Source organism: Panthera onca, chromosome E3 (assembly GCF_046562875.1).
Source record: "Panthera onca isolate mPanOnc1 chromosome E3, mPanOnc1 haplotype 2, whole genome shotgun sequence".
Classification (NCBI taxonomy): domain Eukaryota; kingdom Metazoa; phylum Chordata; class Mammalia; order Carnivora; family Felidae; genus Panthera; species Panthera onca.
The window spans coordinates 8,215,821-8,232,077 of NC_138354.1; the positions used below are offsets into that span (position 1 = coordinate 8,215,821).

The 16,257-nt window shown below is 52.9% G+C and overlaps 1 protein-coding gene across 3 annotated transcripts in view; it reads left to right on the forward strand.

The window, feature by feature from the left end:
• The window catches only part of COL26A1 (collagen type XXVI alpha 1 chain), a 196,138-nt gene that overhangs the window by 66,067 nt on the left and 113,814 nt on the right, over window positions 1-16,257 (forward strand). For all 3 annotated transcript variants that reach the window (XM_078439961.2, XM_078439959.2, XM_078439960.2), the window contains one exon: window positions 13,419-13,541. In XM_078439961.2, coding sequence (XP_078296087.1) covers window positions 13,419-13,541 — 123 coding nt within the window. The remainder of the gene's footprint in view (window positions 1-13,418; window positions 13,542-16,257) is intronic.

The following is a 16,257-nucleotide window of genomic DNA, read 5'->3' on the forward strand; positions in this document are numbered from 1 at the left end:
GGGGGGGGCACCCAGCTGGGCCCGGCGTTCGGACTCGGAGCCCCGCCCTTTTGGAAACGGACGCAGGCCTAGAAGGTGCTCTCGCAAGAGACTCGCGGGGTCGTAATTGTGTGTGATCTTCGGGATATCAAATGCCAAATTCCATCCTCGTTCCCTCTCGGCACTCACATTCTTCAGATTCTTATCAGTTTTTCTTTTCCCCCCTCAAGTGAACACTGGGAACCAGTCTCCCTGCTGATTGTGGGAGGGTGGGAGAAAATTAAAAGCAGGAGTCCTGGCGTCCGTCCCGACCCTGCCACCAGCTTGCTGCCCGCCCCCGCCTTGGGTCCTTCGCTTCTCGGGGCCTCGTTGGCTCACCTGTAAAGAGGGGGCTGGAACAAGGTCGTCTTCGCGGGACCCCTCGCGGTGCAAAGCTTTCTAATTCCCCCTCCAAGTGCACCGTGAGATGCTTTGGAGAAGATATTCCTGAACGAATGCTGTCCGCTTCCCAGAGCGGGAGCCCCTTGTGGCGTACCAGCAGCCACGGGAGCTCAGGAGCGGTGGCCTTTCCGCGGGCGCGTCCCTCCCCCGGACAGCGCTGCAGTGACACTCTCAGAGACGGGGCCGGGGGATGTTCCAGTGAGTCTGCACCTCCGTGCCGGCAGTCCCCTCGATGGCCTTTGGCTGTGCCTAACCGCAGTCGCAAACCCCGAGAGTAAACCACTCATGTTCCTTTACAAGTGACAAAATGCTTCGCACTCATATTTATTTTCTTTGCTCTAGGGCTGCGTGTCGTTTCCCCCATTTTATAGATGAGCCAGCTGAGGCTCAGGCATGGTAAAGCCCGTTCAGCCAGGCAGAGCAGGACTGGCCCTGGCGGCTGGCTCTCTTGACCCACCCGCGTCCCGGGCACTTTTCACCATCCCGGGTTGGCGAGGGCCCACGGCGATCACGCAGCTGGTCTCGGGCCTCGCGTGAGGCAGGGGCTCTGTGAACCTTTATGGGAACAGTGAGCGAAGCCACCTTGGCCCACGCCGTCCAGGGCCGGCACCGCGGCTGGCGGTCAGCAGCGGGGGTCACGAGGCACGTGCTATGCTGAAGTTTACGGAAACAAAACGTTTACGCCCGGAGAAGCCTAAAACCCTGAACCAAGGCGCTGGCCGTCTGAACAGTAGCCTGGAGATGCGCCGTCTATGTGTCTGTAGTCGTTCCTACAGGTGTTACTGCTCTTGAGACGTCCTGGCAGCCCTTGGAAAGTGGGCTCCCGTTTTACAGATGAGGAAACCGAGGCTCTGAGGTTGAGACTTGCCCAAAGCCGTGAGGTCAGGAAATGGTGCAAGTAGGACACAAGTTAGGCCTCCTGGCTTCACATATTTATGCCTTGACGGCAGGTTGTTTTGTCTGGGATGCTTTTAAAAAATGCGAGTCATAGGGGGCGCCTGGGTGGCTGAGTCGGTTGAGCGTCCGACTTCGGCTCAGGTCGTGATCTCGCGGTTTGTGAGTTCGAGCCCCGCATCAGGCTCTGTGCTGACGGCTCGGAGCCCGGAGCCTGCTTCGGATTCTGTGTCTCCCTCTCCCTCTGCCCCTCGCCCACTCGTGCTCTGTCTCTCTCTCTCTCTCAAAACTAAATAAACATAAAAAAAAAAAATGTGAGCCATAAAACCCTACTGATGTGGGCTTAAACAACAAAGTCGTTTAAGGTTTCGCATATTAAGAAATGGGTGGCTCAAGGGTTGGTTAATTCGGCAGCATTAAATGCTCAAGGACCCTGCTTTTTGCTCTGCTTTCCTTAGGCTCTCTTCCCTTGTGGCTCTAAGTTGGCTGCCACAGCTCCAGGCATCACATCCTCATGCAACTGTATACAGAAATAGGGAGGAGCTTCTCTTCCTGAGTCCTCCCTCCCCCATAGAGGATGATATTTTCCAGAAGCCCCTCAGCTGACTTCCTCTTATTTGTCACTGACCAGAAATGAATGAACATGTCCGCAGCTCAACCAGTGAGATAATGGTTTTACTCACCTTTCTTGAACTTACTGATGCCCAGAGTCTGAAGAGAACTGGGGTCAGTTAGCAAAGAAGGAGGAGATGATTGCTGGGGACACATGTGTCCTATAGGAGAGGTCAGTAAGGCACCTGTCTCCATCACTGTCTATTGTAAAGGACAGTGTCCCCCAGAGTGCCGGCTGCAGGGGGCCCTAGGCTCCCTGTTCTGTGCCATGTGGGTCCCCCACACCTGGCTGGACCGGGGTGGGTACCCGACCAAGGCAGGTGGGCCCCGGCACGCGTGACCAGAGGAGCTTGGCCAACCAGAGTCTCTGTCTCAGGAAATGGAACTGGGAGAGAATGAGGCTGTTCCTTCAGTGCTGCTCCAAATGTGGTCTGCGAGGAAAGAAGTGCCCATCGGCACGTTAACCGGGTCCGTCGCTAGGTGTGTATTTTTCTTTCGGGGGAAGCTATTCAGCCTGCCTGGCTTCTGTAACACAGGCATGGTGATAGCTCTTACCTAGTGGTTTTTTTGTTTTTTAATGTTTATTTATTTTTGAAAGAAAGAGAGCGTGAGCAGGGGAGGGGCAGAGAGAGAGGGAGACACAGAATCCGAAACAGGCTCCAGGCTCTGAGCTGTCAGCACAGAGCCCGACATGGGGCTTGAACTCACGAACCGTGAGATCATGACCTGAGCTGAAGTCGGCCGCTTAACCGACTGAGCCACCCAGGAGCCCCCTCCTGTTTTCATTTCCAACCTCTGTCGAGTGGATAGGGTCACTTTCCTTACGCAGCGTCACCAGAAAGCCTGTTACAAGGGCATGTTCCTGGGCTCGTCTCCACGGGACCCGAGTCAGCAGGCGGTTTTGAGAGACGGTCCATTTGAGAAGGACCACCGAGGAGGACACACTGCTGGGTCCTGTCCTGATCTTGGACACACAGAAAGCTCTGGCTTCTGTAGAGGTCACTCTTGGGCCAAATGCCTCACGGTCCCGGGTGGACGCTGAAGACAGTCGGTCGGTCCAGAACAAATGTGTGGCGCCTGACTGCACAAAAGTTCTAGTGAGTTCCATTTCTGGTGGTGGGATCTGTGTCGCCAGAGCGTTTCTCAGCAGGTGGCCTCCCGAACTGTGTGTGGGAATGCCGATCCCATGGAAGACATTTAGCACCAAACTCTGGCAGCTTGTTGCCTCTGGCAGTCCTGTTGATGGGAGTCACCGTGGGCTGCTATCGCGATGCTCCAAACCACGCCGTCTGTTTGGCCAAATCGTATACTCCCTCCGCTGCCCGCGTGCGAATGGGAAATTCGATCCGTAAGTGGCTGATGCGCCATGTGGGGTTCGTTCCAGCCTTGTCTCAGGTGGGGGAGGCCTCAGGAATTCCTCACCGTGGAATGTGCTAGAGAATGAATACAGACGGTGACGAGGCGGCACAGCTGTGCTCCCTGGGGGGGCGGGGGGCGCTGGCTCCCTGTCACCCGCGGACCCGAATTTGAACCCACACGCCTCGTTCTCCCGTCCGGCCTCAGTGCTGGACCCCAGACTCCATGTCATTGCTCTTCTGGTTTACAGAAAGACTAGGTCCGTGGGGCTTGCGGGTCAGTATCCTTTCCTTCCGAAGGTTGGTGACCTTAAAATGACTTAAATTCTCCCCTGGTATTGCCTCAAAACGGACAGCTCCAATGAAAACTATCGAGGGACACTGGCAGACCTGTCTGCTTATGCAGATGCTCCTGAGTTCCTACTGGCACTCAGTTCCCCGGGGCGCCTGGGTGGCTCAGTCAGTTAAGCGTCTGACTTCGGCTCAGGTCATGGTCTTGAGGTTCGTGGGTTCGAGCCCCGAGTCAGGCTCTGCACTGACAGCACGGAGTCTGTTTGGGATTCTCTCTCTGTGCCCCTCCCCAGCTCATGCTGTCTCTGTCTGTCTCAAAATGCATAAACAAGACCGTGGCGCACGGTCAGTGGCGCACGTGGTTGAGAGAGGGAGAGAAGCATCAGCCACAGAGACACCCACCTTATTGGGAGAGACTTGGCCGCGGTCTATAGTTGGCAGGTATGGACCCAGTTTGTCCGAAGGGAGCACCGAAAATGGACAGACCGTCTCAAGGGGAGAGGCGTGGCCTTCAGCTGTGAGCACCTTCACGGACTCTGTCCATTTCTCCGGATTGGTCCAGCCTCTGGCCTCTGTCCCTTTCTACTGCCATCAGAGGGTTCTCCTTGAATCCCACCGACTGGGTTCCCCTCTGGTTAAAAAACCTTCGGTGTTGGGGCACCTGGGTGGTTCAGTCGGTTAAGCATCTGACTTTGGCTCAGGTCATGACCTCACGGTTCGTGAGTTCGAGTCCCACATCGTGTGAGCCCCGCTTCTCTCTCTTTCTCTCCCTCTCTCTCTGCCCCTGGTGGGCTTCTCTCTCTCTCACTCACTTGCACCCTCTCTCTTTCTCAGAAAAACCCAACAAACAAAAAACCCTGTGTTTTCGCCTCCTCTTTTCCAATAGGGTGAGTCTCATGTATCTTTACCCTCTCCCCACCGAGTGGGTGTCCTGCCTGTGCCCGCCCCTCCTGGGCACCCTCTATCACCATCGTGGCGGATCTCCCAGGAGCAGAGAGAGAGAGAGAGAGAGAGCAGAGGAGGGGCAGAGAGAGAGAGGGAGACACAGAATCCAAAGCAGGCTCCAGGCTCTGAGCTGTCAGCACAGAGCCCAACGCAGGGCTTGAACCCATGAACCTCGAGATCATGAAGTCGGTCGCTCAACCGACTGAGCTGCCCAGGTGCCCCTGAGCCTTTCAACTCATGAACGAACCAGGCCCTGGATGGGGGCCGTCCCGGGGGGAGCCGGAGCGTGGGCGAGGGCAGCTCTGGGCAGCTGAGGCAGGCTTGGGAGGGTCCGACCGCTGATAGCCCTTGGCTGAGGGGGATCTGGTGGCTCAGCCCAGGGTCCACCGCACATGGGCTGGTGCACAGGGGGGCAGGGTGTTCTCGACGTTCTTCTGTGTTAAGACAGCCTGGGATTGCCCTTGCCTTTCGGAGGCTGTAGCACACACCGCTGACTCACGCTGAACTTACAGTAATGTTGGCGAGACCCTCCGTGCCCCATCTGGGACTCGTCCGCTGGGTTTTGGAGCCTCAGTGCCGGACTCCACGTTCGCCCGGTCACGTTTCATCTTGTTAGATTTGGCTCCTTGCTCCAGGCTGGGGAGATCGAGCTTGGATCCCTCTTCCCTCCCAGGCCCCAGGCCCCTGTGTCGGCCAGCTCCTGGTCTTTTGCAGTTTCCTTCAGCAGCCCGCCGCCTCGAGCCCCGTCTGTTTGCACAGTCTGCTCCAGGCAGCGTGGCCCCGAGGGGAGAGACCGCAGTCTGCCAGGACCCAGGTGCTCTTTGAGTCGGTCTGGCAGGGCAGCCAAGCGGCTAAGGGCTGGGCTTGAATCTTGGTTGCCTGTTGGCTTGTTGGGTGGCCTCGGATGCATACCCACTCCCCCTGCCCCGTTTCCTTATCTGTAAAAGTGGAGTCTCTAGCTGTCCGTATGCCCAGGGCTGAGTGAGAAAGATTGGGAGGTCTGACCCACGTCGGGGGCTGCAGTGAGGAGGGGGCAGGGAGCCAGGCGGCTCGAGGCCCACCCTACGAGCCCTGCTGTGGCCTGAACTGCCCGCAAGCATTGTCCCGGTGGTCTCACACGTGCCCCTCCACCTTCCCGGTTTGGGTGTGGGCTCCCGGAGGGACTTGGCTAATAAGCCCCTGCCGGGGGTTACTGAGTCCGCTCCCCAGCCGTCTGCTGATCTCAAGGGCAAGGTGGATGCAGCACGGAGTTGGGATTGAAGACCGAGCGCCAAGGCCTAAACTGACCACTTACTCAGCGTGTGACCTTGTGTCTGCTGGAGGCTCAGGCTCCTCCTCTGGTAAAGCTCCTACCTGACACTGGATGCAAAGGCTGTGTGTTAGTTTCCGAGGACCGGGAGGTCAGTGCCCCCACGCGGGCAGCTTGAGCAACAGACATGAATTTCCTCGCGGGGCTGGACGCCGGAAGTCCAAGACGGAGGTGTTGACAAGGGTGGTTTCCCCGGAGGCCCCTCTGCTTGGCTTGCGGATGACTGCCGTCTCCCCGGATCTTTGCGCCGTCTTCCCTCTGTTCGTGTTTGCATTCATATTGGCACATTTCCTCTTTTTAAAAGGACAACACTCATACTGGGTTGGAACCCACCCAAATGACCCTAATGACTTCATTTAAGTCCCTCTTTAAAGACTCTATCTTGGGACACCTGAGTGGCTCCGTCGGTCAAGCATCTGACCCTTGATTTCGGCCCAGGTCATGATCTCACGGTTCAGGAGTTCGAGCCCTGCATCAGGATCACTGACAGTGTGGAGCCTGCTTGGGATTCTCTCTCTCCCCCTTTCTTTCTGCCTCTCCTGCGCACAAGTTTTTCTCAAATAAATAAACTTAAAAAAAAAAAGACTCTATCTTCATATATCTTCAAACGCAGTCCCATCTTGAGTTACTGGGGGTTAGGGTTTCGACATATGAATTTGCGGGGAGGGGACACAGCTCAGCCCATAACAGTACCTGGAACTGCTTTGCCAACCGCAAAACAGGTCTTGGGGTCCCGGGCTGGACTCTGGCCGCAGGAGAGGGTCTCTGCTTGGTCAGGAGCCTGATGGGCTGTCTGTGCCAGAGTTACTCTTTCTCTCCTGGAAGGGGGTGAGGACCTGGCTCTTCTGCCTGTATCTCTCTGGGGACCGGCCAGGGCCCCATGGGCTCTGCTTCAAGGGCATGGCCAGAGTCATCCAGATTGCCCGTCCATCGGGCCGTTGCCTTCAGGCTGCCAACCTCCACTCTCATAGAGCTCCTTGTACCCAACTGGCAGGCAGAGCCCCTGGAACTGGCCTCTGGAGGTTGGGCAGGGTATGGCCAGGTGATTCGAATGATCAGGGCCAAGTGGAGGGGGGCCTGGAACTCAATACCCTTAACCTTGAGATGGGCGGTCGCAGGCATGGGGGCAGACCTTGCGGGGCTCAGGGCCTGCCATGGAGTAGAGCCTGAGAAGCGGTTTTTGGTAAGTGAGTGAATGTGGATGAGAGAAGGTCCTGCTGGGACATAGGGCCTGGGGTCAGATCGGCACACCTTTACGAGGCCTGCCCTGAGCCCACTGTCCTTGGGAGCCTATAGTTTTCTAATACGATTAGGGCTGAGACAGAGGCATGCCCGGGACCGTGCGGAGCGTGAAGAGAGAGTTCTTTCCTGGCCAGGGCGTCCAGGAGGGGGCAGAGCCTGAATAAAGACTGGTCGGGTGGCAGTTGGCCAAACAGAAGAAGAGGAGATGGCGTGCCAGGGGGGACAGTGTGCCAGTGTGGGTGGCAACATGGAGCGTGCTGGGAGGTGGGACCAGGAAGATGGGTGGGAGCTTTGGGGGATGGGGAGCTGAGAGAGGGTTTGGAGAGGGGAGGTGACTACCGGGACAGGACAGATTTGTGGTTTAGGGAGTGCCCTCTGGTGGCATGTAGAGGAGACTGCAGGGGACAGGGCTGGAGGCTGGGAGACCAGCAGGTACCCAGGCTGTCCAGGTGCAAGATCCAGACGGAGCAGGAGAGGGGTGTAGGAGGTGGGCTTGCCCGGCGTGCGGGCTAGTTAGCCATGGGAAGTGGGGGACGGAGAGGGTGGAGTCTGGGGCCACTGGCTGCTGGGGCTTCTGGGTAGAGGGGCCAGGAGTTTGGTGGTGTTCGTTTCCAAGATGCACTAAGTTGGGTCTGGATGGCGATGTGCTCAGTGCTGGACCATTGAAGTGTCCCACGGGCTATGGTGGTGCGTGACCACTGTCTAGACAAGTAGGGCCTATGTCAGGGTTCAAGGGGAATCACTGAGGTGACTCAACGTGAGGGCGGAGCAGAGCATGGGACGAGGGAAAGGGGGCAGACTGGGTGATCCTCCCGGGAGGGGAGGACATGGTCAAAGCCCTGGGGCTTGGTTCAGGCTCAGAGCTTGGGGTCCTACGTACGGATGGAGGGAAAGTGTGAGTGAGATCAAGTCCCAAAGCAAAGCTCAGATGGGAGAACTGGGGGGCTCGGGGTTCAGTGCTTGGGGTGGGACCAAGGCTGTGGGGAGGAGGGGCTGCTGTGTTGCCACCTCCCTGGGTGGCAGGCAGCATCGGACACCAATTGGTTAGTTGTATTCAGAGGTGGGCATGGCTGGGGGCGTCCTGAAGGCCCTCCGTTCCATTGTGCCCTGATTTCCTGAAGCCACTTAGCACTTGCTGTCCCAAAGGGCCCTAAATTAAGAGTTTTGGAGCTTGGCCAATCCATGGAGCCAAACACTTAGCTCGGTGAAAACTGCCGTAGGAGCGGCCTCGGGGTCTCCTGGAGCAGGGCCAAGTCACTTGTTCCACCCTATCGGGGACTGAGCTTGTCTCATAAGGAAAAGGAACCTGGAGGGGAGCCCTTCTGTCCCCAGGGCTGAGAATGAGTTTCCCCTCCTGGACCCTGCATGAGAACCCAGCTGGAGAGGGAGAGATGAGACGTCGAAGAGACATTTGCTGCCCAAAGATAATGCCAGTCCCTCCTGTCCTGGTGAGGGCTGCTAAGGGCACCCTCGCTGCCCAGGCAGTTCAAGGACCAGCCCCACCGCTCCCCAATTCTGTGCTCTCAGGCCAGTCCTTCCAGGAGAGTCGTAAAAGGGACATATATGTCTCCTGCCAAGCTGGTCTCTGGGTGGAGTTAATTCTGTAGTACATACAGCTCTATTCACCCACCACCGTGCACCCTGTGCTCAGAGGGTGCCACCCAGACATAGACTTAATGTTCAGGACATGGGGATCCTAAGACGGACCCCACATGGGAGCAGAGTGCCCGACACCATGATTTCCTGCGATCGTAGTGCCTGGAGATGAACGGGGTTTTGAATTCCATCCGAAAAGGCCTGGATCCCTCTCTCCTTGCCTCTGCCTGCCTCCTTCGTTGTTTTTGGCCACGTTTTGATTTTGGGAAGCCATTTACAGCCCATTAAAAGATCAAATGTCTGGAGATGATGAATCGAGGCATTTGAAAATGTTTTGCAATTCACAGCTCATTTCCCTATAGAAAACCCCGACCCGGTGTGATTCAGTGATGGCTGGACGGCCTGTCTGTTCCAGGCGCCGGGGACGGATCTCGGGACGGAGCACTGTCCTTGGGTTGGTTCATCCCGAAGAGAATCATGCTGGGTGCCTGGGTGGCACTGATGCTCCTTGGTAGAGCTGGAGGAAGAGCCCAGACCGCTGACATCTCGCACGATTTCCAGAGCGGGCTGGCAGAAGGAGGAGTGGAGATTCGTGCGGGGGAGGTGGGACCCTGCTGGTCCCTGGGGCTGGAAGGCTGGGTTCCCTTCCCAGCTCAGCATCAGGTTTGAGCTGTGGGCTGTGAGGTTTAACTGGCCACTACTTCTCCCATCTGCAAATTAGGAAGGTCAATCCCTGGGCTCTCATGAACACTTGGGGTTTCAGGAGCCAGCCAGTCAGCGAGACTCTGGGTTAGGTAGGACTACATGATCTTCCCATCACTAACGTCAGTCTGCTCGTGTGGCCCTCACCATAACCTTGAAAAGTAGAATTTTTTTGTAACTGAGGTTCAGAGAGGGGATGTCACTTGGCTCAAGTCACAAAGCAAGTTGATGGCGGAACCACGTTTTGAACTAGGTCTCCAGGTGCCTTTGGGGAGAGGGATGGACTTTTGATTATTTCTGTGGTCTTTTTGACTGTGCAAATATTGCAATTTTCCTAGAAAATTGTCAAGATTTTGACTTTTTTCGATGCAAGGTCACGCATAATATTTATGTATGATTTTAAATCTGTGGAATTCTTTTCTTGGTTTTGGGGTACCCAGGTACCCCCAAACCACTTTGCTTCTTCATGAATCTGGTGCTGCTGCTAAGATCTAATTTCAGCTTATTGTAGATAATCTGTGTTACTTTCCTTTCTCTAGCGTTTGGTATTTTGTCTGCATCCTGAGATTTCTGATGTTTCATCACAATATGTCTGTCTGTGTTCATCTTGCTTAGCACCCAGTGGGCTCTTTCTGTCAAGAACTCATGTCTTTGTTGAACTCTCTTTTCTCTTTCTTCATGTGTGTATTCCCTTTGCTGTCTCCAGTCTCCCATTTCAGAGCTACTAATCGACATAGGTTGGCACATAGTCTGTATTCTGGGTCTTTCCCCTTTTCTCCCACATTTTCCATCTCCTTTTCCCCCTGCAGTATATCCTTGGAAAGTTCATGGCTTGGATTTCCGGCTCATCTGCTCTCTCTCTGGCTGTTTCCATGCTGGTTTTTCAGCCCATCTGTTGTGCTTTTGGTTTTTACCATCGTATATTTCATTTCCAAGCGATCTCATTTTTTTCCCATTTCGTAATATTTTTTACAAGTGCACAATCCTCTTATCTCTTTGAGGACATTAATTATGTTTTAAAAAATTGTCTTCATCTGTTTGCTTTATGAGTTGTCTTTTCCTGAAGTGCGATTTATCGTCTGTTGAGCTGATCCCTTTCTTTCACGGTGCTGGCCTTTTTTCTGGAATAATTTGAGAATCTTGGTATTTGGGGGTTCCCACTGGTTTGTCTCTTTTACTGTTTATTGCTTTGTTGCCTCTTGGAGGGCTGGTAGTAGGTGCAGGGTAGAGAAGGAATGTGCAAGAATGCAGTTGTATAAACTCAAGAGGGTCGCGGTTTCTCTGGGGGGTCGTCAGCTTTTGAGGGACCCACTTCCAACCACACCTGTGTCCTGGCAGGTGAACCCAATGCCTGATTCTCGACATCAGCAGGGGGTAGGGATCAGGTCCTACCCATCTGACTCCTTGTACTGTGGTCCTCTGATAGTCACCTCTGGGTCCCTCCTCTATCGGACTAGCCACATCTGCTGCTCCTGAGTCCCTTTCCCTGTGTGTTTCTGGTTCCTCCTTCAACTTTGTTCTACTGACTTTTAGTTCCTCAAAATTTCTGGCTGAGTTTTATTTTTATTTATTTATATTTTCTGCTTTATTGAGTTATGATTGACAAATTTAAAAAAGCATGTATTTTCCCCCCCATGCTTTAACCCCCCCAAAGGTATACAGCATGATGACTTAATATACATATACATTGTAAAATGATTACTACAGATGATTAACATCCATCACCTCACATAGTTACCATCGTTTGTTTTGGTTTGTGGTGCGAACGCTTAAGATCTACTCTCCTAGCAAATTTCAAGTACCCTATTCAGTATAATTAACTATAATCACCATGTGCAGATTTAATCTGTATATTAGGTCCCGGAACTTACTCATCTTATAACTGCCAGTTTGTGTTCTTTGATAACATCTCCCCATCTCCCCTCTCCTCCCCCCCCCCCCCCCAACTCCTGGCAACCCCTGTACTACTCTGGTTTTTCTAGTCTCTGGTGCATGTGGTTTTGGATTCCACATGCAAATGAGATCACACAGCATTTGTCTTTCTGTGTCTGGCTTCTTAGCATAACATCCTCCAGGTTCATCCACGTTATCACAAATGGTAGGATTTCCTTCCTTTTTTTCCAGTCTTTTTTTTTAAAGCTTATTTATTTATTTTGAGAGAAAGAGAGAGCAAGCAGGGGAGGGGTAGAGAGAGAGGGGAAGAGAGAATCACGGGTAGGCTCTGCACTGTCAGCACAGAGCCCATGGGGGGCTCGAACCCACGAACTGTGAGATCATGACCTGAGCGGAAACCAAGAGTCGGATGCTTCACCGACTGAGCCACCCAGGGACCCCGGATTTCCTTCTTTTTTTTATGGCTGAATAACATTCTGTCGTGTGTGTGTGTGTGTGTGTGTGTGTGTGTGTGTGTTCTAAATTTTCTTTGTCCATTCATTCATGGATGGACACTTCGGTTGTTTCCATCTTGGCTGTTGTGAATAATGCTGCAGTGAGCATGGAGAGCAGAGATCTCTTCCAGATACTGATATTGTTTCCTTTGGATATGTGCCCAGAAGTGCAATTCCTGGATCCCGTGGTAGTTCCATTTTTAATTTCTTTCAAGAACCTAGCAAAGTGGCTGCACCAATGTACATCACCATCAACGGCACACCAGGGTTGCCTTTTCTCCGAACCTTCACCAGCACTTGTTACCTTACTTCCCTTCGATAATAGCCATCCTAACGAGTGTGAGGTGACATCTCGTTTCGATTTGCGTCTTCTTGACGTTGAGTGATGTCGAGCACCTTCTCATATACTTGGTGGCCGTCGGTATGTCTTTGGAAAAATTTCTCTTCAGGTCCTTCTGGCCATTACACTCAGATTATTTGTTTTTTTGCTATTGAGTTTTTTGAGTTCCTTCTATGTTTTGGATATTAACCCCTTAGAAGAGATACGTTCTACAAAAATCCCAAAGCTCCCGCAAAGGCATTTTTGTCCATGGCTGGCTGCCAAATTATTGTTACTGAGTGGGGGGGGGGGGGAGGGTGGCGGGTTGTGCGTGTGTGAGTGGGGGATCTCCTATCCACCATCTTGCTGATGTCCCAACAGGGGCTTGTTTTTAGATTTCCAGTTTCTAGGATCTGGGGATGGGAGGAGGAGACGGGAGTATGTGCTTTTCTGCCATCTGGATCCGATCTCCATATTGTTTGTGTGTGTCCCTTCCTCCCCACTGCCACGCCCCAGCTCAGGCCTCTGTACCTCTTACACAGTGCACCGGAGGAAGTGCTCTAAACTCAGACCCGTGGGGCATTCCTCTGGCGAGTCCTTCAGTGGCTCCCAGCTGACTTCATGACAAGACCCACATCTAGCCTGGCAGGCACCGTGCCTTTCTCCTGGCTCCTCCCCTTCCTCCAACTTTTGGTCCACCTGTAATTGCACTTGCTGTGGGCTGACTCTTACCTTTCGGTACTCAGGTGGTTGGCCTTTCTTAGGACTGGGGTCGGGTGCCCTACTGTGTTCCCATAGCTCCCTGTGCGTGTCCTTTCATTGCACTTATGGCCCCGTGTTCCTGTGGGTTTTAATCATTTCCTTTTCTTAAAGTTTTTAATGTTTATTTGAGAGAGAGAGAGAGAGAGACAGAACGTGAGCAGGGGAGGGGTAGCGAGAGAGGGAGACACAGAATCTGAAGCAGGCTCCAGGCTCTGAGCTGTCAGCACAGAGCCTGATGTGGGGCTCAAACCCAAGAACCGTGAGATCATGACCTGAGCCCAAGTCGGATTCTTAACGACTGAGCCACCCAGGCGCCTCTTAATCATTCCTTCTTATTCTTCCTCACCAGAGTGGGATTTCTATGTGGGCAGGGGTTGATTCTGAGCACTTGATGACAGGTATGATGCCAGGACTTTGTGGCCAAAGGGTATGGCTACTCTCCCTTCCCCTTGGACCTGGTCCCAGGGTCTCAGTGGGCCCCTTATCCCCCAGCCTCGTGGAGGGGCCCCTCCTCGGCCATCACGGCCTTTTGACCCGCAGTCAGCCCCTCAGTAATAACCTCACGACTGTTGCTTTCCCCACAGGCACTGGTGCCATCACACGGTGACGCGGACGGTGTCCTGCCAGGTGCAGAATGGCTCCGAGACCGTGGTCCAGCGCGTGTACCAGAGCTGCCGGTGGCCCGGGCCCTGTGCCAACCTTGTGAGGTAAAGGCTGTGGGGCTGGCCACCTCTGCTCTTCCTTTCTGCCCCTTTGGATGAATCTGACCCCAGCACAAGCTGCTGGGGAGGGGGGTTGACGCTTGGAAACAAGAACTGAGCATGCATTTACGCAGTACCTTTTGTGGACAGACCATGGGGGGCGGGTATGTGCGGGCCAGATGAAAGAGACACGCTTCCTACCCTGAAAGACCTTCAAAATCCAGGGGGCATTTGATGAGCAGAAGAGCACCATAGACAGTGAGTGGGCGGAGGGGACGGGGGATGGAGAAGGGCCCGTGAGACCCCTCTCAGCTCCGCCCCTGACTGCCCCCACTCTTCTCAGCTGTGCCCTTCATGGCTCCGCCCCTCACGGCCCCGCCCCTCACGGCTCCGCCCTCACAGTCCCACCTCTCTTACAGCCCCCACCCACAGCCCTCAGGCAGCTCTCAGATTCGTAGGAAGAGATCTGAATTCCTGGGGCCACATTCGAGGTCTCTGAGACCCCACTTCATCTGCCTCCTAGTCCTCTCCCCCTCCAGTCCCTTTTCTGGCTCCAGCTTCCTTTACTCTCCACTCCTCACCTGTCCGGCCGTGGGTTTCTGCCTCGAAGACCCTTTGCCCCTCTCTGCCCGGGACCACCCTTCTCAAATTCCAAATCCCTGCCCAAACGAACAAAAAACCAGAAACAGACTCATACATACAGAGGACAAGCTAGTGGTTGCCAGAGTGGTATGGGGAAAATAAGTGCATGAGATTAAGAGTCACGGGCTGAAAAGCGCAGCATCGGCAATATAGTCAGTAATATGGGAATAACTTGGTATGGGGACAGAAGGTGAAGACACTTATCATAGCATTTTGTGATGTATATAATTGTCCAGCCACGATGTTGTGCACCTGAAACTAGCTATATGTCAACTACACTTCAATTAAAAAAAAACACTTTTGGGGCACCTGGGTGGCTCAGTCGGTTAAGCGTCCGACTTCGGCTCAGGTCGTGATCTCGCGGTCTGTGGGTTCGAGCCCTGCAGCAGGCTCTGTGCTGACTGCTCAGAGCCTGGAGCCTGTTTCGGATTCTGTGTCTCCCTCTTTCTCTGACCCTCTCCCATTCATGCTCTGTCTCTCTCTGTCTCAAAAATAAAGAAACGTTAAAAAAAAAAATTTTTTTTAAAGAAAATAAATAAACTTAAAAAAAAAAAAAACAACTTTTACAGCAACCCCCTTTCGTGTCTGACCAAATATCTGGGTATTCTGGTCTAGCCAGAGTGACACAGATTAACCATCCCAGGGTCATCATAAATTGGGTGTGTTTTCATCACCAAGGATGGATGAGCTGCACAGTGGTGCCCCCTACAGGGCTTAGCGTGCAGCCAATGCCCAGAATCAGCTTTGCAGCTGCTCTGCTGGGATCCACGAATGTGGCAGCGATTCTGGTCCTGGGCCACATAGGCTGCAGAGCCCGCCGGGGAGAGGGTGGCTTGTTTCTTTTCTAGATTTTTCATTCTACCTTTCATTGTTATTGCTGTCATTGTTATTAGGAAGAATGTGATATATACTCACTGTCCAAAAAAAAAAAAAATCCCAAATATTACAGAAATTGAGCATTGTTCCTCTCGAATTACACCTACATGATCCCATTATTAGTATTAACGGTACGTCTCCTCTGTGCCTCCTCTATAATGGACTCTGCTCCTCTTACACACTTATATGCGTTTTCTTAAACAAAGACCAGATGGTGTTCTTTTGTCCTGCAACTTGCTTCCCCCCCAGAACAATATTTTGCAATCACTTCCCATACAGCCACCTCCTTTTTAACGGCTGTTAAAAGCCCCTTCGTTGCAGTGAAGCATCATCATTGATGCCCCCTGTCCTCAACTAATGGATATTTAAATTGGTTTCCTCGTTTTAACTACTTCAGACTGTACTTCAGTCAGCATCATGATATGTATTTAACACTTCTACGTGTTTAAAAAATTTTTTTTAAGTTTATTTATTTATTTTGAGAGAAAAAGAGCATGAGTGGGGGAAGGGCACAGAGAGAGAGAGAGAGAGAGAGAGAATCCCAAGCAGGTTCCTCACTGTCAGCACAGAGCCCAACTCAGGGCTCGAGTTCACGAAACTGTGAGATTATGACCTGAGCCAAAATCGAGAGTCGGACACTTTTACACGTTTTTTTTTTTAAATTTTTTTTAATGTTTATTTATTTTTGAGAGAGAGAGAGAGAGAGAGACAGAGTATGAGCAAGGGAGGGGCAGAGAGAGGGGGAGACACAGAATCCGAAGCAGGTTCCAGGCTCTGAGCTGTCAGCACAGAGCCCGACATGGGACTTGAGCTCACAAACCATGAGATCATGACCTGAGCTGAAGTCGGACGCTTAACCGACTGAGCCACTCAGGCGACCCCACTTTTACACGTTTTTAAAAAACATGCTTATTTTATTTATTTATTTTTAATTTTTTAAAGTATTTATTTTATTTTTGAGAGAGAGAGAGAGAGAGAGAGAGAGACAGAGTGTGAGCAGAGGAAGGGCAGAGAGAGAGGAGACACAGAATCTGAAGCAGGCTCCAGGCTCTGAGCTGTCAGCATAGGACCCAACGCTGGGCTTGAACCCACGAACCATGAGATGATGACCTGAGCTGAAGTTGGACCCTAAACCGACTGAGCCACCCAGGCGCCCCTATTTTCATAATTTAAAGATTTTTTCATAATGTTTTAACAGTGGAGG